Source organism: Lithobates pipiens, unplaced genomic scaffold (genome assembly GCF_037356315.1).
Source record: "Lithobates pipiens isolate NorthernLeopardFrog02 unplaced genomic scaffold, aLitPip1_a1.2 Scaffold_22, whole genome shotgun sequence".
Classification (NCBI taxonomy): domain Eukaryota; kingdom Metazoa; phylum Chordata; class Amphibia; order Anura; family Ranidae; genus Lithobates; species Lithobates pipiens.
This window is the reverse complement of record NW_027507784.1, coordinates 240,670,818-240,692,940: the sequence shown is the minus strand read 5'-3', so window position 1 is coordinate 240,692,940 and position 22,123 is coordinate 240,670,818. Positions and strand designations below refer to the sequence as shown.

At 45.6% G+C, this 22,123-nt stretch overlaps 1 protein-coding gene across 6 annotated transcripts in view; it reads left to right on the top strand.

Annotated features, from left to right (window-relative positions):
- MARF1 (meiosis regulator and mRNA stability factor 1) overlaps positions 1–22,123 on the top strand; it is a 502,817-nt gene that overhangs the window by 350,268 nt on the left and 130,426 nt on the right. For all 6 annotated transcript variants that reach the window (XM_077448919.1, XM_077448921.1, XM_077448922.1 and 3 more), the window contains one exon: positions 70–203. In XM_077448919.1, coding sequence (XP_077305045.1) covers positions 70–203 — 134 coding nt within the window. The remainder of the gene's footprint in view (positions 1–69; positions 204–22,123) is intronic.

Genomic DNA, 22,123 nt, shown 5'->3' with positions numbered 1-22,123 from the left:
TGACTTTGTATCAAGTCTCCTTTTTTAGATTGCAGTGGGTTTAATGTGTTCTTTATTTTACACTTCTAGGTCATTTTCAAGAGACTGGGACGTAACAGAATATGGTGTGTGTGAACTGGTGGATATTGTATCAGAGATACCGGATACCACAATATGTGTTACTCAGCAAGACAATGAGACTGTAATCTCCATTCCTAGAAGGGGTATTTAAACATTATTAAATTATTTTATATGGATACACTATAGGAGCAGTATGTTTTTTTTTTTTTTTTATAATAAAAATGGTGGCAGCCAAGTAAAATGGATGTGTGGGTATTTGCCAATTTACAAGACATATTCTGTTACACAATGCATCTTGTTGCCAAAATTGATTTGATAATGTTATGGTTTTATACAGAAATGTATAAGGTGAGGATTTCTGTGCAATACTTATGAAATCGTAAAGTGTATTTTTGTGCAAACGAATTAAGGGGAAAAAATAACATTCTATACTCAGTAAATGTACAATTCTTCCCAATGTTTTGTCTCTGCAAGTACAGAAAAAAACCCTGCTCTTTGCAGAAATCCAGCTTATGCCTTCATTTTTTTTCTGTTCTGCGCTTGCATTGCCTCTACTGCATTGAAATCTGTGTTATCAGCCCTGCATTATTTCCTTCTGAACTAAACCCCCCTCCTTTTCATCTTCATAATGTAAGGCCCCTTTCACACTGGGGCGGGGCTGGCGTTGTCGGTAAAGCGGCGCTATTTTTAGCGCCATTTTAGCGGCGAGAAAAGGGTTAAAAGCGCCGCTGCAGCTGCACTTTGCTGGGGGTATAGCCGCGCTGCCCCATTGATTTCAATGGGTAGCAGCGGTGTATACCCCGCTCCTTCACCGCTCCAAAGATGCTGCTAGTAGGACTCTTTTCACCATCCTGCCAGCGCACCACTCCAATGTGAAAGCCCTCCGGCTTTCACACTGGAGTGAAAGGGCCGTTTTTTTTCAGGAGATATTTTTAGCGCTGTAGCACCTGAAAAACGCCCCAATGTGAAAGGAGTAAAGTAAGCCAGGGCTGATAACCATGCTTGGGATTTCAGTGCAGCAGAGGCTGCATTGTCAGCACAGAACAAAAAGTTGTCTCACTGGATTTCTGGCATATCACCAGGTATTTTTCTCACAGCATTTAAACAGACAAAACCTGGGGGAAAGTGCAAGTATTGCATAGATATACTGAATGTGGTCTGATGTTTTTTATTTTTTATTTTTATCCCCTCCCACATCTAGAGTGATATATTTTTTTTTTTTTTTCTTTTCTTCTTTGCAAAATAGCTCAAGCTCTGTCTGATTTAATGAGAGCATCTGTGAACAGCAATTTTCAAGTCTTGCCAAAGATTCTTAATTGGATTTAGGTCTGGGCCATTCTAACACATGACTATGCTTTGATCTAAACCATTCCATTGTAGTTCTGACTATGTTTAGGGTCATTGTCCTGCTGGAAAGTAAACCTCTGCCCCAAGTCTTTTGCAGACTCTAACAGGTTTTCATCTAAAATTGCCCTGTATTTGGCTCCATCCAGCTTCCTATCAACTCCGACCAGCTTCCCTGTCCCTGGTGAAGAAAAGCATCCACACATGATGCTGCCACCACCATGTTTCACAGTGGGTATGTTGTGTTTAGGGTGATGTGCAGTCTTAGTTTTCTGCCACACATAGCATTTTGCTTTTAGGCCAAAAAGTTCAATTTTGGTCTCATGTGACCAGAGCACCTTCTTCCACATGTTTGTGTCCTCCACATGGCTTCTCACAACCTGCAAACATTACTTCTTTGGCCTTCTTTCAACAATGGCTTTCTTCTTGCCCCTCTTCCATAAAGACCAAATTTGTGGCGTGCACGACCAATAGTTGTTCTGAGGATAGATAGATGGATTTAGGTGGATGGCTATGTCTTGTTAGGTTTGCAGTTTTGTCATACTTTTTCCATTTTCAGATGGATTGAACAGTGCTCAGTGAGAGGTTCAAAGCTTGGGATATTTTTTTATAACCTAACCCTGCTTTGAACTTCTCCACAACTTTATCCCTGTTCTGTCTGTGTTCTCTGACCTTCATGATGTTTAACCACTTGACCACTGGGCCCCTTCCTTACCTGACCAATTTTCAGCTTTCGGTGCTCACATTTTGAATGACAATTAGTCATGCAACACACTACCTATATGAAATTGCTATCCTTTTTTTCATACAAATAGAGCTTTCTTTTGGTGGTATTTAACCACTTACAGACCGGACCATTTTGCTGGTCAAAGACCAGACCACTTTTTGTGATTCGGCACTGCGTCGCTTTAACTGACAATTGCGCGATCGTGGGACGTGGCTCCCAAACAAAATTGACGTCCTATTTTTCCCACAAATAGAGCTTTCTTTTGGTGGTATTTGATCACCCCTGCGGTTTTTATTTTTTGCGCTATAAACAAAAATAGAGCGACACTTTTGAAAAAAACGCATTATTTTTTACTTTTTGTTATAATAAATATCCCCCAAAAATATATAAAAAAAAAATTTTTTCCCTCAGTTTAGGCTGATACGTATTCTTCTACATATTTTTGTTAAAAAAATTGCAATAAGCGATTATTGATTGTTTGTTTTTTTTTTTTTTTTTTTACTAGTAATGGCGGCGATCAGCGATTTTTATTGTGACTGCGACATTGTGGGGGACCCATCGGACATTTTTGACACATTTTTGGGACCATTGTCATTTATACAGTAATCACTGCTATATAAATGCAGTGATTCCTGTGTAAATGACACTGGCAGTGAAGGGGTTAAGTGTTCCTAGGGGTGTGTTACTAACTGTGGGGGGGTTGGGCGTTTTTATTTAGTGAACACTGATCTCTGCTCCAATCACATGGAGCAGAGATCAGCGTCACTAGTTGCTAGGCAGAATGGAGAAATGCTGTTTACACGGCATTTCCTCCATTCGGCCGCCCCGTGCGACTATCGCGGGTATGCCCGCGGCGATTGAGTCCGTGGGTCCCGCGACCGGACTCACGGGGGTCCCGACCAGCGCAGGAGTGCGCCGCCGGCGGCGCGCTCCAGATGGCAGGGCGGCATTGAAGATTGGACGTACCTGTATGCCAATATGCCTGCCCGTGCCATTCTGTCGACTTACATCATTGTGCACTGGTCGGGAACCAGTTAATCACCAGTGTTTTTTTTTTTTTTTTTTTTTTTTTTTTTTTTGTGCTATAAGAGGAAAAAGACCGAAAATTTTGTGTTTAAAAAAAAAAAAGAAATTTTTTTTTCTTCCTATATTTTGGCCAAAATTTATACTGCTACATATCTTTGGTAAAAATAACCCAAATCGGTGTATGTTATTTGGTCTAGTTAGAGTCCACAAGCTATGGTGCCAATCTCTGAAAATTGATCACGCCTGAAATAATGACGGCCTATCTCCTTTCTTGAGACCCTAACAAACCAGGAAAGTACAAATACCCCCCAAATGACCCTTTTTTGGACAGTAGACATTCCAAGGTATTTAGTAAGAGGCATGGTGAGTTTTTTGAAGTTGTGTTTTTTTTTTTCCCAACAATTCTTAGCAAAATCAAGACTTTCTTTTTTTTTTTTTTTTTTTTTTAACGGAAGAGTAGCAAGAAGAAAGCCAATGTTGAAGAAAAGAAGTCACACTTACCATTTGAGAAGCCATGTGGGGACACAGAAAACGCATGGAAGAAGGTGCTTTGGTCAGATGAGACCAAAATGTAACTTTTTGGCCTAAAAGCAAAACTCTGTATGTGGCAGAAAACTAACACTGCACATCATTCCCACTGTGAAACGTGGTGGTGGCAGCATCATGCTGTGATGCTTTTCTTCAGCAGGGACAGGTAAGCTGGTCAGAGTTAATGGGAAGATGGATAGAGCCAAATACATGGCTATCTTAGAAGAAAACCTGTTAGTCTGCAAAAGACTTGAGACTCGGGCGGATAATGGCTTTGAACATACAGGCAGAGCTACAATAGAATGGTTTAGATCAAATCATATTCATGTGTTAGAATGGCCCAGTCGAAGTCCAGGCCTAAATTCAATTGAGATTATGTAGCAAGACTTGAAAATTGATGTTCAGAAGCTCTCGATCCAATCTGACAAAGCTTGAGCTATTTTGCAAAGAAAAAAGGGGACACAGAGCCATAGTAGTTACTATGTGGGTTATAGGCCACCTTCAGGGGATGGACACTGGCACGTCCTAAATTAAAAAGTGAATTCCCTATATAATTCCTCCCACTGGTGGGAGTACCTCCAGTTTTTTTTTGCCAGTGTCCAAGGTGTTGGTCACAAGTAAAGATGTGCTATGCTGAGCCCCACTGAAGCAATCCTTGCTGGGGCTGGCTATGCAGACGGATCCATTCAAAGTGTCTAATCTTGGCTGTTTTGAATGGTACCCGGGCCTCGTATCTGAAGAAACTAGGTTTTTGCCTGTGATTGCTCACCTTTGGGAAGCTGGATCCTGAGATGCAGTTCTTTTTGGTATTAAGGCCATAAAGCTTTGACTGCCAGGGTGCTATTGCAGGCCCAGGATTGTGGGTTTTCCTTTTAGGATCCCCAGCTCCTGAAGATTTAAGGGAACCCACCGTGAAGGGTGAAGATTGGGTCTCTTTACCACAGAAAACCCTGCAACGGGAAAGGTAAGCAGATGCTTCTTCCACCGGTCCAACAACAGACCTCCAGTAAGTCGGGGGGGGGGGGGGGGTTCTCGCTCCCCAGACACCCCCCTATGCTGAAATTTCTTCCCCTCTTCTTTGGGGAAGGAAGCACTGCAATTTCTCTTTCGTTCATTGACTGACACAGCATCTTAATCTTGACCTTAGGGTTATGTTGCCCCTTTAGAAGAGGACTAGGCAGAACATTAAAAACAGCAAAACTGCACAGTACCGCCAAGAGGGCGATCCTACTGACTATAACCACCCATGCTGCATCCAGCGGCTCAGTTTTTTTTCTGCTTAGTGTAGAAGGACATGGCTCCCGGTGGGACCATTGGTCCTGGGAATTTTGTTATTTTTTCTGCAATTTTGATTCCTGTGATCTACAATCAACAGCCGGGCTGGGAGACAGGCTGGTTAATATAGATCCTAGTAGTCTCCCCAGCCTGGCCATCGAGCGTTAGCTACATGCTGAGTCGGCTACGACATTCCCTGTCTAATCCAGGGGCAACAGTGAGCTATATGTAACAGGCTACCACTGACCGTGTCAGTGTGCGTTGGCCGACAGGAGGGATAAGTATGGTTCCACCTGTCTTGGCAGGATGGAGCAGCTAGGCATTCCCTGGGAGGTCGACTAGGGGGTCTCTCACTCTCCCTTTCTTCTCTCCCTGTCCCTTACCTCCACCCCATGCTATGGGTCGCTGTGTGACTGTGCACATGGGGGTGCGTTGTACGTACCTGGCCGGGGGTCCTCTGGGGGGGGCTCCAGGTCCTGCCAGGAGGCTGCGCTGGGTGTTGGGCATCCGCTCGTCCTCTTCCCCCCCTTTCTGCCCCACGGTGGTGTGTTTCGGTATGTATGCCATGTGGGGAGGCCGCTGCGCACCTGGATGACCTCCTCCTGAGGGCAGCTTCCGCCTCAGAATTAAGGGAGGATGTGGCAATCGCCATACAAACTCTTCTGGCGTTTGGTTGGGTATTGAACCTACAGAAGACTGTGTTGGTGCCGACTCAACACCTGGAGTACCTGGACTTGCCTCTGGACTTGGAGGCGAAAGTCTTTCTCCCTTCGGACAAGCTGCAAACTATTCAAGCTACAGTGAAGTAGTTGTTGTCCTGCAGGTGGTCGTCTCTGCGTTTTTGGGTGCGAGTCCTGGATCTCATGGTAGCCACTTTCAAGGTGGTACCTTATGATCAATTCCACACTAGAGTCTTACAAAAGGACATCCTGTCCAAATGGGACAAATCTCCCTTGTCCCTGGATTGTCAGATTTGGGTGAGCCAGCTAGTCAGGGATTCTCTGCTCTGGTGGCCACTGAGGTCACTGGCCCTTCGGTCCAGGAAGTAGTTACTTCCTCTTCATTGGACGGTGATCACAATGGATGCAAGCCTGACCGGTTGGGGGGGGGGGGGTCTTTGGGGTGTACAGTCGGCCCAGAGTCGCTGGAAGGAGGAAGAACCCTGCCTGTCAATCAATGTGCTGGAACTTCGGGCTATCAGGCAGTGCCTCTCCACCTGCAGGGCCGTCCGCTCAGGATCCAGTCAGACAATGCCACAGCGGTGGTGTATGTCAACCATCAAGGAGGAACAAGGAGCTCAGCTGTAGCACTGGAGGTCGCTCACATCCTGCGGTGGACAAAGTGGCACGTACCGCCTCTGTCGGCCATGTACAATTCCGGCCGTAGAGAACTGGCAAGCGGACTACTTAAGTCGTCAGATGCTGGGCCAAGGGGAATGGTCGCTACATTCTGATGTATTTCGGCTCCTTTGCCTAAGGTGGGACATGCCAGTTAATGGATCTCCTGCCTTCTCGACTCAATCAGAAGGTACAGAGGTTTGTGGCCAGGTCTAAAGATCCCTGGGCAGATGCGGCAGACACGGTGGCTCCCTGGGGGCATAATCGGCTGATTTATGCCCCCCCACTCAAACGTCTACCACGTCTGCTTAACAGATTGGAGGCTGAGGGGCATTCTGGTGATTCTGATTGCCCCAGATTGGCCTTGGCATCTGTAGTATGCAGACATGGTACGAATGGTGGCAGATTTTCCTTGGGCCTGCCGCTGCAAGAGGACCTTCTGTCGCAAGGTCCAATACTTCATCCTGCTTTACCATCACTGGCTTTAACGGCATGGCTGTTGAAAGCCAGGTGCTAAGGGACCGAGGTCTGTGGAAGGCCTACATCTCCATGTGTGAGGAGATGGGGTAGCGTCTGCGCACATACTCCGTTTCCAGGATCCTGCTGTTTCTGCAGCGAGGAGTGGATCAGAAACTTGCCTTCTGCACCACCAAGGGCAGATATCCGCTTTTGGCTGTGTTTTTTTTTTTTTATTTTTTTTTTTTCAGTGAACCTTGGCAACGCATTTATTTGTGAGTACGTTTGTTCAGGGAGTTCGACATATGGCCCCTCCGGTTTGACCACCATGGGATTTGAACCTGGTGCTCTCGGTGCTTCAGAAACCGCCGTTTGAAAACATTAGAGAGATCCCCTTATTGACACTCTCTCAGAAAGTAGTCTTTCTAGTGGCTATTACATGTGCCAGGAAGGTTTCTGAGTTGGAAGCCTTGTCATGCAAGTCTCTCTACTTGATCCTCCACAAGGATAAGGAGGTGCTGTGCCTGCAGCCTTAGTTTCTTCCAAAGGTTGTTTTGGCCTTAAATCTAAATTAAGAAATTTGTGCTTCTGTCCTTATGTCCTCGTCCGTAACACCCAGGACCATTTTTAAGGCAGGTCAAAAGGGGTAGCTGCCCTGGGCCCCATCTTTGTAGTGGGGCCCAAAGTAGCTGCCTCATACTTGCCAACTATGCCAGTTTAAATTCCCTTATCCCTTGAAGTTTTGGTCCCGTGCTGTGTCCCGATATCTCAGTGTAAAATTCTGCTGCCCAGCTTTATGTAAATAGTCATGGTCTGCGGCATTGATATTTAAATAGAGGTGGCATTCATATAATGTCCCCCTGAGGTCACATCCACCATCACTTCTGCTGAATGCTGCTCACTAGGGAGGTAAAGGATCATGCTTGAAAGTCCTGCCTACAACTGTGGTCATTAAGCCTAACATCAGCCTGTTCTGCAAAAGTAAGCAAATTGGAGATGGAACCGTGCCACGAAACCCTGAATTTTGGTGCATGTGAATACATAGGCAGGCAGTGAGGAGATTGGTTGCTAAAGGTTACATCACATCTGTGAGCAGTAATGCAGTGCACTAACCTCTTGCAACCAATCAGTGAGCAGTAATAATATGCAGTGACCTCTAACAACCAATTAGTGAGCGGCGTAGATGTTCAGTAACCTCCTAGCAATCAATCAGTAAGCAGTATTGTTGTACAGTGATCTCCAGCAACCAATCAACAAGCAGAAGTCATTTGCTGTAACCTCCAGAAAATATCAGTGAGCCATAATGTGTGCTGTAACCTCTAGCAGCCAGTCAGTGAGCCGTAATGATGCACTGTAACCTCTGTCAACCAATCGCAATCACTGCCTGATCTGATTCAGTAAACTGATTTTGAGTCTAGCTGCTATTTACTGTATGTCTGAAAGCATGTGAAGAGCGAAATTGCGTGGAAGAGGGGCCCCAAGAAAATGTTTGGCCAGGGTCCAATCAATATTAAAGATGGCCCTGGTCACACCCCAAAGAGGTTGCTTTACATTCCTTGGACATGGTCCGGGGCTCTGCGGGTCTGTCTGTTACGGCTCCTTTCCGATGGTCGGACTCGCTGTTTGTATCAGTGGCTGGTCCAAAGAAGGGCCTGGCGGTCTCGTTGGCCACCATTTCTAGGTGGATCACAGGTCGTGGTTCAGGACTATGCCATAAGGGGGCAGGCACCCCCTTTTCCTGTCACGGCTTATTCTACCAGGGCAATTGGGGTCTATTGGGCTTTCCGATATCAAGCGTCCGTTTCTCAGGTGTGTAAGGCAGCGACCTGGTCGTCCGTTCACTTTCATTAAATTTTAAAAGGTTGATGTGAGCCCATCTTAGGATGCTTGTTTCGGCCGCAAGGTTTTGCAGGCGGCTGTTTAAGGTTGCAACTCCTCAGTTGAGGAGCTCTGGTTGTTATGGGTGGAGTTATTTTCTTGCTTTTCCCACCCCTGGTTTCTTTGACACTGCTTGGGGATGTCCCTAAAGTCAAGATGAAGATGCTAGAATTTTTGTACGCACCGTAAAATCCTTTTTTCTGAAGTGCATTGATGGACACAGCACCCAGCCCTCCTATTTATGTTTGTATTGCTTTTGACTTACTGAGCTGCTGGATGCAGTGTGAGGGGTTATAGCCAGTAGGACTGCCCTCTGGGCGGTACTGTGCAGTTTTGCTTTTTTAATGTTCTGCCTAGTCCTCTCCTAAAGGGGAGATATAACCCCAAGGTCAAGATGAAGATGCTGTGTCCATAAACTTCAGAGAAATTTCTTTTACCTTAAGTATAAAAATTCTAATTTTTTTTGTGAAAAAAATTAAAACGTCTTGCTGCCTTACAGGGATCCCACAGTATCGAGAGCCCTCTGCTGCTGGTGCAGGAAAAAGGCTCTGTTTGAAAGGGAGGGCCGTAGGTTATGTGAGGGGGTGGGGTTTAGCACAGCGTTGGCATCCAGGGCGGGAGGGTTTGTTTTTAAAAGAACCTCAATGTAGTTTGTAAAACTATGGAGAGAAACAACCAAAAGTGGCATTTTAGATTTGGTGACAGGTTTTTTTCCTCTCACATTTATTGGTGCATCAGGCTGAGCCTTAATGGCAGTGTTGAAGCTGACTGATGGTACCCCTGCTTTGTGCATCAGGCTAAAGTCAGAAGGTGTTAAAACACCCCCAGAAATAGAGCTAAAGGAGTCCCCCTCTAGCTCTGCTAAGCCTACTCATCTCTACAGATGGCATCCTCCCGAGAAGGAGCGAGTAGAGTGAGCATCAGGGGCATGAAATGTTTACAGTTGTTTTCAACACTGCAGCCCCTGTGTATTTTACCAAAGGTTCTTTTTTCCCTCAGCCATGATGAGTTTAAAAAAAATAAAATTTAGCGACTTTAATCGCACAAGTTCTTTCGTTGCCCAGGACCCTCAAATGGGGGAACTAGGGGCGAGAGAAAACTAATCTTCTCAGGGGACCATGGATGAGGACTCTTCTGAGGTGTCAAATGTGGGAGAACCAGCTGGCTTCAATGTCTTGCTTGAATGGTCCACTCCACATTTATGCACCCTTAACTTAGTGTTTGGGTTCATTAAAGCCTCCTCCTGTGCATGCCTTTTCCTATCCATTTATTGTCGGAAAAGCCTTTTTGTATCTCTGGAGATCTCTGATAAATGTTATTTCTCTTACGTTCCTTTTTTTAGACCATCGGGTTGTTACACCACCTTCAGGAGAGGACTAGGCAGAACGTGTTAAGATGTACAACAAAACCAGAACTTTTTAGTTCCACCCAAGGGGCGGTCCCTTGGGTAACAACCCCCCCCCCCCCCCCCCCCCCCAGCCTGCCTCCTGCAGCCTCAGTTTTTTTTCTGCCTAGTGAAGAAGGACCTAGGAACCCTATGGGCCCATCGGTCCATGAATTTTTTTCTTCAGAAGTTTGCCATTTGCGCAATATTAAGATCCTCTGATCTGCTATCAACAGCCGGCTGGGTAACGGGCTTGATACCCTTATCCTTGTAGTCTCCCCAGCCTGGCCAGTGAGTGTGTGCAGACCAGAGCTCCGCACTGGGTCAGCCATGACATGCCCCCCAGCTCCAGGGAATGCCGTGGCCGTAATGCTCTGGAGCACATATATGACCGGGCTACTGATGTCTGCGTCAGTGTGCCGGGCCAGCAGCCACCCCGTACTGATCGGAGAGTGGGTCTGTGATGGAATGTTCCCCAGCTCGTCGGGACTGGTAAGTACAGCTCTCCCTGCCTCGGTGGGGCAGAGCAGCTGGGCATTCCCTGGGAGGTCGATTCGGGGGTCCCCCGCCTCCCTCCCTGTCCCTATGTTCCCTCCCCCCTCCCTGTGGGGGATGCTGCATGGGCTGCTGAGTGGTGTGTGCGCCATAGACGGGGGGCCCCCCGGGGGTGCTCTCATCTGGGGTGGGGGGCTGCGCTTGGTAGCTGTGCCCTGGATGTCTGTAGGTCTCTCCCCTGGGTGTCTGCTGATCGCTGTAGCACTGTTTTCCGCCATTTTCTCTGCCTGTTTTCACTGTCTCTCATTGCTTTCATTGCTCGGCTGCCATTTTTGGTGTGACCAGGGAACCGCATGGTCAGACTGCATTTTACCGTAGTCAAGCGGTCATTTTCCCTTTGCTTATGTCCTTTATACTGGACGCTCAATGGCCATTTTGTTGAAGCCTGAACACGTTTTCTATGCTCGGTGCTGTCCTCTGGGGCTCAGCACAGCAAGGTTTTCTCACAGGCATTTGGGAGCTGACACTGGCTACTGCATGAAGGTTTGCCCCCACCCCAAACACGGGTGGGGGGTCGCCTTTGGGAGTTTGCAGCCCAGTGGGCCTCTCGGCTGTCCGACCAATGGGTCTGCGATCTGATTTCCTCTGTGTGACAGTGGGGTCACTTTGGACACAGGGTGAATAAAAGAAACCCCCGATATGGTCTGTGATAGCCATATTCAAGGCTGTATATACATTGTATATAGATTGGATGTATACTGTATATGGGGGTTAAGTATCATTGCTGTGAGGAATTAAGTTGTTTTGCATTTCTATTGTTCATTTAAGTCTGTCCTTGTGTGTATTGTAAAGTGCCAGACAGACTGGCTGCCAACCCTTTGTGAAAAGATGTGTATTGGGTGGGATCGTTTGAAGCCTAGCAGACGTCAGGATGAGGTGTTGAGTCTTGATGTGTGGGTGGAGCTGGGCCCTTGTTCATGTTAAAGCATGTGCCTTGAATTGTGTATAAAGTGACAATGTTTCTCATTAATAAAGTCATTCCTACTACAGAAGAGACAGAGTGCGTCTTGTCTTTTTGCCAGAGGGGTCGGCTCCTATAGGAAAGGGTCGTTTAGCTGTGGATATTGGTAGCGAGTGGATGTGTGTCTAGGAGAGGGAACATCGTAAACGGCTTTAACCCCCTTTATATTAGGGGTGCCGTTACACTCTGGCTACAAGATAGTTTCTCTCTTGGCAACCAGATTATTCCCCTCCAGCATACCCGTACTCCCGGCTCGCCAGGAGGCCCTAATGGGGGCGGTAAGGGACCTGCTGAGTCGCGAGGTGATAGTAGCAGTTCCATAGCCGGAAAGGTTCCAGGGGTTCTACTCCAATTTGTAGTCCCGAAAAACGAAGGGGTACGTCCAATCTTGGACCTGAAAGCCCTCAATTACTTTGTAAAAGAACAGAGGTTCAGAATGGAATCAGTTCGCTCAGTAGTCACTGCACTCCATCAAGGGGACTCTCTGCCGTCTTTGGACATTCAGGATGCATACCTGCACATACCCATATGCCTTCAGCATCAGAAGTTTCTGCGATTTGCAGTTGAGGAAGCCCACTACCAGTTTGTGCCCCCCCCCCTTTTGGCTTGGCATCAGCCCCCCCCCCCCCCCCCCCCGAGTTTTTACCAAGGTACTGGCTCCTTTTGGCGTTGCTGCAACAATGCGGGATCGCGATCGTAGGTTACCTTGATGATCTCCTGCTGAGAGCATCTTCCGCCTCAGAATTAGAAAATTTGGCGATTCCCCATGCAGACACTGCAGGAATTTGGGTGGCTCAGCCTAAAAAGTCTGATCGTCCCGACGCAGTACTTGGAGTACCTAGGCTTACTGCTGGACTCCATGGAAGCGAGAATTTTTCTCCCTTCAGACAAGCTGCAGACTCTCAGAGCCACGGTAAAACTTCTGATGAACCACAGGTGGTTGTCGCTACGCTTCTGCATGCGAGTCCTGGGACTCATGGTGGCCTCCTTCGAGACAGTACCGCATGCCCAGTTTCACACCAGAGTCTTGTAGAAGGAGATCTTGACCAAATGGGACAAATCTCCATTATTCCTGGATCGGCAGATTCAGGTGAGCCAGTCAGTCAGGGTCTCCCTGCTCTGGTGGATGAGATCCCTGGCACTTCGGCCCGGGAATTCGTTCCTACCTCTGAATTGGACAGTAATCACAACGGATGCCAGCCTAACTGGCTGGGGTGGAGTAATGGGAGTTCAGTCGACCCAGGGCCTCTGGTCGGAGGAGGAATCCAAGTTAACGATCAATGTGCTCGAGCTACGAGCCATCAGGCTATGTCTCTCCACGTGGTCGATAAGACTTTGAGGGTGTTCCATCAGGATCCAGTCAGTCAAAGCCACGGTGGTGGCATGTGTCAATTAAGGAGGAACAAGAAGCTCGGTCGCCACACAGGAGGTCGCTCACATCCTTCAGTGGGCAGAGCAACATGTACTGGCCCTATCGGCCATTTACATCCCAAGATTGGAGAACTGGCAGACGGACTACATAAGTCGCCAGATGCTGGACCCAGGAGAATGGGCATTGCTTTCAGAGGTCTTCAGGCTACTGTGCCTACAATGGGGCACACCAGACATGGATCTTCTGGCCTTCCATCTCAATCGGAAGGTGCCAAGATTCGTGTCCAGGACGGGATCCTTGAGCAGATGCGCTGTGGGGGTCAGTACCAGCTGATCTATACCTTTCCTCTGCTAAAACTGTTACCACGTCTGCTCCACAGAGTGGTGGCCGAGGGGATTTCAGTAATATTGATTGCCCCAGGATCCCTGGTACACAGACCTAGTGCGCCTGGTGGTGGATGCCCTCTGGCGACTGCCGTTACAAGAGGACCTGCTGTCTCAAGGTCCGATTCTCCATCCTGCTTTACTGTCGCTGGTTTTAACGCAATGGCTTTTGAGAGCCAGGTGTTAAGGAATCGGGGCCTTTAGGAATCGGTGATTCCAACTATGTTGAGAGCACTGAAATCTTCTTCTTGGAAGATATATCATCGTACCTGGAAGGCTTACATCTCCATGTGTGAGGAGAAAGGATGGCGTCCACGCTCCTATTCTATATCCAGGATCCTGCTGTTTTTACAGCACGGAGTAGACCAGAAATTGGCTTTAAGTACTATTAAAGGACAAACATCAGCCTTGGCTGTCTTTTTTTCAGTGACCCCTGGTGTCTTACTCTCTAGTGAGCACTTTTGTTCAAGGGGTTCGACATTTTAGTTCCTCCGGTGCATCCACCGTTACCCCCCTGGGATCTGAACCTGGTGTTGGCCCTTCAGAAATCAAAATTTGAAAATATCAGAGAGATCCTTCTGTTGACTCTTTCCCAGAAAGTGGTTTTCCAGTGGCCATTACATTGGTCAGGAGGGTTTTAGAACTGGCGGCCTTGTCTTCCAAGTCGCCCTATCGGATTATCCACAAGGATAAGGTAGTGTTGCGTCCGCAACCTTATTTTCTGCCGAAGGTGGTTTTGGCGTTGCACATCAATGAGGACATGGTGTTACCATCTGTTTCCTAAACCGACACTTACCTAAGGAGGTGGCCCTCCATTCTCTGGATGTGGTCTGGACTCTGAGGGTGTATTTTTCAGCTACGGCTCCCTTTCGGAAGTCACTCCTTGTTTGTTTCAGTGGCTGGTCTGAAAAAAGGCATGGCGGTCTCGTCAGCCACCATTTCTAGGTGGATCAGACAGATTGTAATACAGGCCTATGCCTTGAAGGGGCAGGTGCCCCCCTTTCCGGTCACTCCACCAGGACAATTGGAACGCCTTGGGCCTTCCGACATTGAGCGTCTGTCACTCAAGTGTGTAAAGTGGCGATTTGGTCATCTGTTCACACCTTTTACAAAATTCTACAAGGTAGATGTCAGTGCATCAGCTGATGCCTGTTTTGACTGCAAAGTTTTGCAGGCGGCCATGTCATGTGCAATTCCACAAAAAAAAACTTTTTTTTTTTGACAAAAAGGTTACTTTTAAGTAAATGCACTGTTGCATTTGTTACCGTAAGTTTTTGAGACGGTTTGTAAGGTAGTGACTCCCAAATTGAGGAGCACTCTATTTTTTGTGGTAAAAAGTTCTATGCTGTTCCCACGCTCTGTTTTTGTGAGTGACGTTTTATACTGTTTCCCACATGCCTTTGTGGGTGAAGTTTTTATGCTGTTTCCCACCCCGTTTTGGCACTGCTTGGGGTTGTCCCGATGGCCTAAGAAAGGAGCTGTGTCAGTCGGTGAACATAAGAGAATATTTTTTTTTTGTACGCTCCGTAAAATCCTTTTCGCTGTAGTTCACCGGCTGACACAGCACCCTACCCTCCTACTTTTTATGTTATACTGCTTGTTGACGTACTGAGGCTGCAGGAGGCAGGCTGGGGGGGTTGTTACCTGAGGGACCACCCCTTGGGTGTAACTATAAAATTCTGGTTTTGTTGTACATGTTAACGTGTTCTGCCTGTTCCTCTTCTGAAGGTGGTGTAACAACCCAATGGTATAAGAAAGGAGCTGTGACAGTCAGTGAACTACAGAGAAAAGGATTTTACGGTGAGAAATCCTATTTTTCCTCCTAAGAAAGTTTTTACACTTCATCCTAAGTACGTTATACTAGCAATTAACGCAGTATATCCTCTGTGAATAAGAGCGGTTATCGGCAGACAATACTTATGCTTAGGCAGCCAACGAATACATTTGGAATTACTTTAAAAAAACAAAAAAATTTTCTCTGGCAGAAGGAGCAGCCTGGCTGACAGCAATTGCTTAATCGTTGAGGCCAGTTTAACAGGTGTTCTAGGTGTCCTTCTTAGCAGGCCCAGAATTCTGGCAGCTTTATGCTTGCAATAACTGCTTGTGAGTTCGTTTTGTAGAACGTCCACAAGGTCCTCATGCAGGTGCTGGCTTATAAACTATTCTTTTGGTATATACTGCGCTGTGATGATAAACTTTATCAAGCTGCCAACACAGCTTCTAGACAAAAAAGCATAAATGAAGGAGAAATATATGTGTAGTGCTATGACAAAGACAAAAATTTAAAATTATATGTGTCACCATATAAATCTTAAAACAAGGAAAACCTATTCCCTAGTGGTAAATAAACATAAACCAAAAAAACACGTTTAAAGAGGAAGTAAACCCTGATGAGTTTACTTCCTCTTTGATTCCCTGCAAACGTAAAGCATAATGGACTACTATGCATCACTATGAAGTCCAAGTCTTCCGGTAAGCCTCCCCCAGTTTCAGGGTGGTGGTGATCATTTGTGAAGAGTACACACTTTTTTTAAAGTTGTTTCTGGGAAAGTTGATTCTTCTACAAATTCGTTATTGGACGTCAGTTTGGGACTCATTTAGCACTTACACACTTCGAATTATTCGTGAAGGATTATTACTTATTTTTCCACTTATATTTGAATTTCAAAGGTTTATTTAACTGCTTAAATGTGTTTTTTGTGGCTTGTTTATTTACAGTTAGGAATGTTTTCCTTGTTTTAAGATTTATATGGTGACACGTATAATTTTTCATTTTTGTCTTTGTCATAGCGCTACACATTTTTCCTTGCTGGCTTCTAAACTAGCCAAACGCACATCTGCTGAGATTCCTACAGCAGTGTGTACCTGTATTGGAGACCGCCTGGGACTACCAGGTGCTATACATGGTTCTGTGCACGTTGTTGCTAAATACAGGAGTTCAGGAACGCACATCAGCGGAGGATAAACTTCCTTTCACCATGCAGAAACTCCTGGCTAGATTTCCTTTTGCGGTGGAACAGTTATTTGAGGATGTTTGGCTAATTCATCCAAAGAAATTCTAGTGGGAAAAGTACCCTTTTTTTTCCATTTAAAGTAGAGTAAATAGATTTTTATTTTCAAAAGCTCCTTTTAGTGCCAGGGGCATCAGCCTCCAGCCAGTTAAGATCTAGGATGCTTTTCTCCATGTGCCGATCTTCCCCGCTCACCAGAAATGTCTACGCTTCGAGGTAGAAAATCTTAATTTCCAGTTTGTAGCTCTACCTTTTTGGGTTAGCTTCTGCGCCTCGAGTGTGTATTAAGATCTTGGCCCCTCTTTTAGGGCTCAAAGTATAACGATACTAGCCTACTTAGACAATCTACTCTTGATAGGTCAATTGGTAGCCCGTTTAAACCAAAGTCTGGTTACCAGAGTCAGCTACTTGGAATATTTGGGTTGGATCCTCAACCTAGTAAGATCCTCCTTAAAACCATCAAGGAGATTGCAGTGCTTGGGCTGATCATAGATAAACTCCACTAAGGGGTATTTTTACCCCAGGAAAGAATCGGTTCCTTAAAGGAACTGATTCGGTGGGTCAAAACAAAGAAGAATCCTATTTATTTTTGCATGTGTTTATTAGGAAAGATGATGGCTTCTTCCAGGCTGTTCCTTATGCGCAGTTCCATTCAAGACTGCTGCAAAACAGTATCATGTCAACTTAGAACAAGAAGATCCAAACTCTGGACTTCCCATTGCATTTATCCTCCAAAGGGCATCAGATCCTCAATTGATGGTCGCTATCCAAAAATCTTTTAATAGGAAAATCCTTTTTACCAGTTACCTGGAAAGTGGTAACAGATGCCAACCCTTTGGGCTGGGGAGCAGTCCTGGAAGAAGCGTCTGTCCAAGGGAAATGGTCCAGATCAGAGATGACCTTGCTAATCAATATTCTAGCGATTCGGGCAGTACGCCTGGCCCTGGAGGCCTGGGCGCTCAAATTTATTCCTTTCAGGATTCGGCCTATTGCCACGTCATCCTGAAAGCACCCAATCTCGTCAGATCTCTGATGCTAAGCAGAGTTAGTACCTGGATGAGAGACCGCCTGGGAATACCAGGTGCCATAGGCTCAATCCGACAATGCCACAGCTGTGGCTTATATCAATCACCAAGGGGGCATGAGAAGTCGTGCAGCCCAGCAAGATATTAATTTTTTTTCTGTCTTGGACAGAAAGCAACATTCCTTGCCTATCGGCAATTTCATTCCAGGAATGGTTAATTGGCAGGCGGACTACTTGAGTCGTCAACTATTGTTTCTGGGAGAATGGTTCCTTCACCCCGGCATCATTCTGTCAATATGCCAAGGATGGGGAGTTCAGGACGTGAGTTTATTGGCATCCGGGTTCAACAAGATCCACAATTTTGTGTCTTGGACAAGGGATCCGATGGCATACAAAACAGATGCCTTGTTTTTCCATGGGATCAGTTTTCACTGATCTATGCTTTCCCTCCTGTTCTGCTTCCGCGCCTTCTTCGCAAGAGCAAGCAAGAAGGGAAGGAGGTGATTCTTGTGGCCCAGGAGATCTTGGTTTGCCGAGATCATAAAGATGGTGGTAGGGGACCCTTGGTCCCTACCACTGTGGCCAGACCTTCTTTCGCAAGGTCCGGTATTCCATCCTTCTTTAGAAATGCAAAATTTAACGGCTTGGCTGTTGAGACCCACATTTTAAAATGAGACCATGGGCTGTCAGCTTCAGTAGTTTCTACTTTGGTTAGGCTAGGAAGCTGGCCTCCAGTGTCATATACTAATGAGTCTGGAAGGCATATGCCTCCTGGTGTGAATCCAGGGGTTGGCACCCCAGGAAATTTGTCATAGGTAGGATCCTTGAATTCTTACAGATGAGATTAGAAATGAAGCGGGACCTGAGTACTATCAAAGGCCAGGTATCGCTCCTTTGGTGTTTTTTCAAAGACCACTTGCTTTTCACTCTCTGGTTCGAAACTTATTCAGGGGGAAATGTGGATTAATCATCCAGTTAAGTCACCCCTGAATCCTTGGGACTTAAAATTAGTCCCGTCGGCTTTACAAAAACAGCCTTTTTGAGCCAATACAGGATTTTTCCTTGGTCCTCTTGACGAGGAACATCTTTTTCCTGGTTACCATATCTTCTGCAAGAAGAGTATCAGGGTTGGCTGCTCTCTTGTAAAGAGTCATCTTGGATTATTCTTAAGGATAAGGTTGTATTGTGGCCTCATCCTAATTTCCTTCTGAAAGTAGTGTCAGTTTTTTTTCATTTAAACCAGGATGTTCTACCTTCATTTTATTTTTTATTTTATTTTTTTTCAGAACTTCGTCCTCAAAGAAAGGCCACTACATTCTCTTGATGTGTTGAGCGGTCAAGGTGTATTTAAAGGGGACTGGTCAGATGCATTAAAACAGATCTTTTTGTTTGTGTTGCCTGACGGTCCTAAAAGAGGACAGGCAGCATTGGAATCTACAATTCCTAAGTGGATTTGTGAAGTGATTGCTCAAGCTTTTGGCTTAAAAGAGAATTCCTCCTTTTTCATTTTAAAGGTACTCCACCAGGGCCATTAGTGCTTCTTGGGCAGTGCATCACCAAGCCTCCATGGCTCAAATCTGCAAGGCCGCAACTTGGTCTTCAATCCATATATTTACCAGATTCAATCAAGTAATGTAAAAGATAATGAGGATATCGCCTTTGGAAGCAGTGTGCTGCAGTATGAATCCTCTAGTCTCTTGGTGCCCTGCTATTGTGGTCTCCTTACCTTCAGTTGGCATTGCTATGGGACATCCCACATAGTAACTACTATGGCTTTGTGTCCCCTGATGTAAGAAAAGAAAACAGGATTTATAAAAACTCCTGTAAAATCCTTTTTTTCATGTACATCAGGGGACACAGAGGTCCTTCCCTTCTTTGGTATATACCTATATTGCTTTGCTACAAAACTGAGGTACTCACACCAGTGGGAGGGGGTTATATAGGGAGTGCTCTTTTTAATTTAGAGTGCCAGTGTCCACCTGAAGGTGGCCTATAACCCACATAGTAACTACTATGGCTCTTTGTCCCCTGATGTACATCAAAGAAAAGGATTTTACAGGTAAGCTGTTTTTAAAAATCCTGTTGTTTATAACTGCCATTTATTATCCAATGAAGGTTTAACCCCCTGATCGCCCAGCGGGTGACATCGATTTTAGGGTCAGGGTCTGCATCACCCCGGGCAGCGTCAGATTAGTGCCAGTACTGTTAACACCCACGCAGCATACACCTCCCTTAGTGGTATAGTATCTGAACGGATCAATAGCTGATCTGATCAGATCTATACTAGCGTCCCCAGTGTTTTGCCCCCTCCGCCCAGCCCACCCAAGTGCAGTATTGATCGATCACTGTCACTTACAAAACACAACATGCATAAATGCAGCCCTTGCAGAGTCATGCCTGATCTCTGCGATCGTTAACTGTTTGTTTTTTGTTTTTTTGGTAGCGTTTGTTACTGACAGCCTAGAAGCTTTTCTTACCTTTTGAGTCTCACTAGTGTACCAGTAAATTTAGAGCCCAAAATGGCAAATCGAAAGTACACTAGTGAAGAGGCCTACACGTTTCTGTCACTCATCTGTCAGATTCAGTCTCAGAATATGATCCTGTAGACAGTGGCTCCATGACAGATGGCTCGGACAATGGAGTTGTGGTCCCTGCCAAGGTCGGGTGTACCAGACCCCGATCTTCTGCTTTTGAAGTGCAAGAACTGCAGGGCTGTCGTATGGAGCAGAGAAGTACTAGTGCCGCTCATCCTTTTTGGTGAACTGGCAAGCACCAGCAGCCTAGTACACCCTGGTCGCAGTCAAACCAGCACTGCAGTAACACGTGGTGACGTGGCGGGTCCCATAAGTGCAGTTCGAGGTGGCAAGCACAAGTAGTGTTCCTCTGCCACCAAGAAGGCAGACAGGCCCGTCGAGCCCATAGTGCCCTTTGTGCTGCATTTGCCAATCCTAATTGGGAACCCACCACTTCTGCAGCACCTGTACCCCCCCCTTGATTTTTAGTCCCTGTTTTTCACCAAAGATCTCTATAGATCTATTGTGGACCAAAGTAATTTGTATGCTGGTCAATACATTGCCACTAATCCCCAGTCCTCCCTTGCCAGAGATTGGAAACCAATTAGTTTCTGAATTTAAGACCTTTCTGGGCCTATCCCTCAACATGGGCATAGTTAAAATTAGTATGTTGCAGTCATATTGGTCCACTGATCCAATTTACCATATGCCTGTGTTATCTGCCTCCATGAACAGGGCACGATACAAGCAGATCTTGCGGTTTATGCATTTCAACAACAATGAACGCTGTTGTCCTGGATTCGATCGGCTCTACAAAATTCGGCCCTCATAAACCACTTCAACCAACGTTTTGCTGAAGCATGGAGGCAGCAGGGGTGAAGGAGCAATTTCCTCTTAACTTTTATGGCGGATGCCCCCATGCTTCGGCATATATATATTATTTTTTACTATTGTGTTTTTTTTATTTTATTTGCTTTGCCGGTCTTACTGTTATACTGTAATGTAATGTTACTTTGTTTTATTGTTAATCATCATTTGCTTAGCAGGTACGCCATTCAGTTGCAGCGCTGATTTATTTATTTTGAGATCAACAGCGTTTGCTCCCACGATACATAAAACTGTGACTCCAGCGCTGTATGAGGTGATTTCACCACCATAATTAAAAACAAAATGGTGCATATATGCCGATCGTTAGAAGTGGGTGGATGAAGGGAGGTATTCTAATGGTGGGCATACCCACCGATCTTTGTCATTCAGCCCACAGGCTTTATGAAAAAAATTACAATATATGCCCTGCAAGGACCAGCAACATACTGGTATGTTACTGGACTTTGAGTGGTTATACCAGAATGATGCCAGTGGGTTTAGGCATCATCTTGGTATCGTTCTTTTCAGTCAGCGGTCGGCTTTAATGTAAAAGCAATCCTAGCGGCTAATTAGCCTCTAGACTGCTTTTGCAAGCAGTGGGAGGGAGTGCTAATTGCTACACCACTGTGCCACCCACACCAATCTTGGTGTGATCAGATGCTTTGAGGGCAGAGGAGAGATCTAGGGTCTAATAGACCCCCCTTTTTTTTTTTTTTAAGAGTACCTGTCACTACCTATTGCTATCCTAGAGCAGGGCTTGACAAATTTGCTTGGAATCTAGGAGCCAGCTAAAAAAGTTAGGAGCCAGGTTTTTGTTTTGTTTTTTTTAACGGCCAACAGCTTTATTTTCAATATAAAAATTAACCAATCTTTAATTTAAAACAAAGACAGCTAGAACCAAACATATATAGGCATTTAACTTGTGTAGGTAATGAATATATTCTGATGTGACACCAAGTGTTTAATGCAATGTCATTTTTTTTTTTACTTTTTGTGGCCATGAATATGCCTTGTACTTTTGCAATTAAAGTACCAATGGTCAACCGCCTTTGCAGGATCAAAATCCTTCACTGATGGTCCATTCATGTTGGTCATCAACAAATCACCTAAACTTTCTTGCTGCATTAAAGATCTGAACTTATTTTTTACGAAGTTCATTAAGCTGAATCCTCTCTCACAACATGCGGTTGAGACAGGCAAAACACACACTATAGACAACAAGTTTCCCAAAACTGGAAACCTGTCTGTGTTGAAGAGTGCCAAATCCAGAAGTTCACAGTTTCTTTCCTTTTCCAAGAACTTTAAATTCATACCACTCATTGTGGATTGCATGCATTTATCATGCATTTCCGGCATTGAAAGTTGTTTCTGGAAATGCTGAGCCAATGTTGTAATGTCATCAACACCATAGTCCTGTAGTGC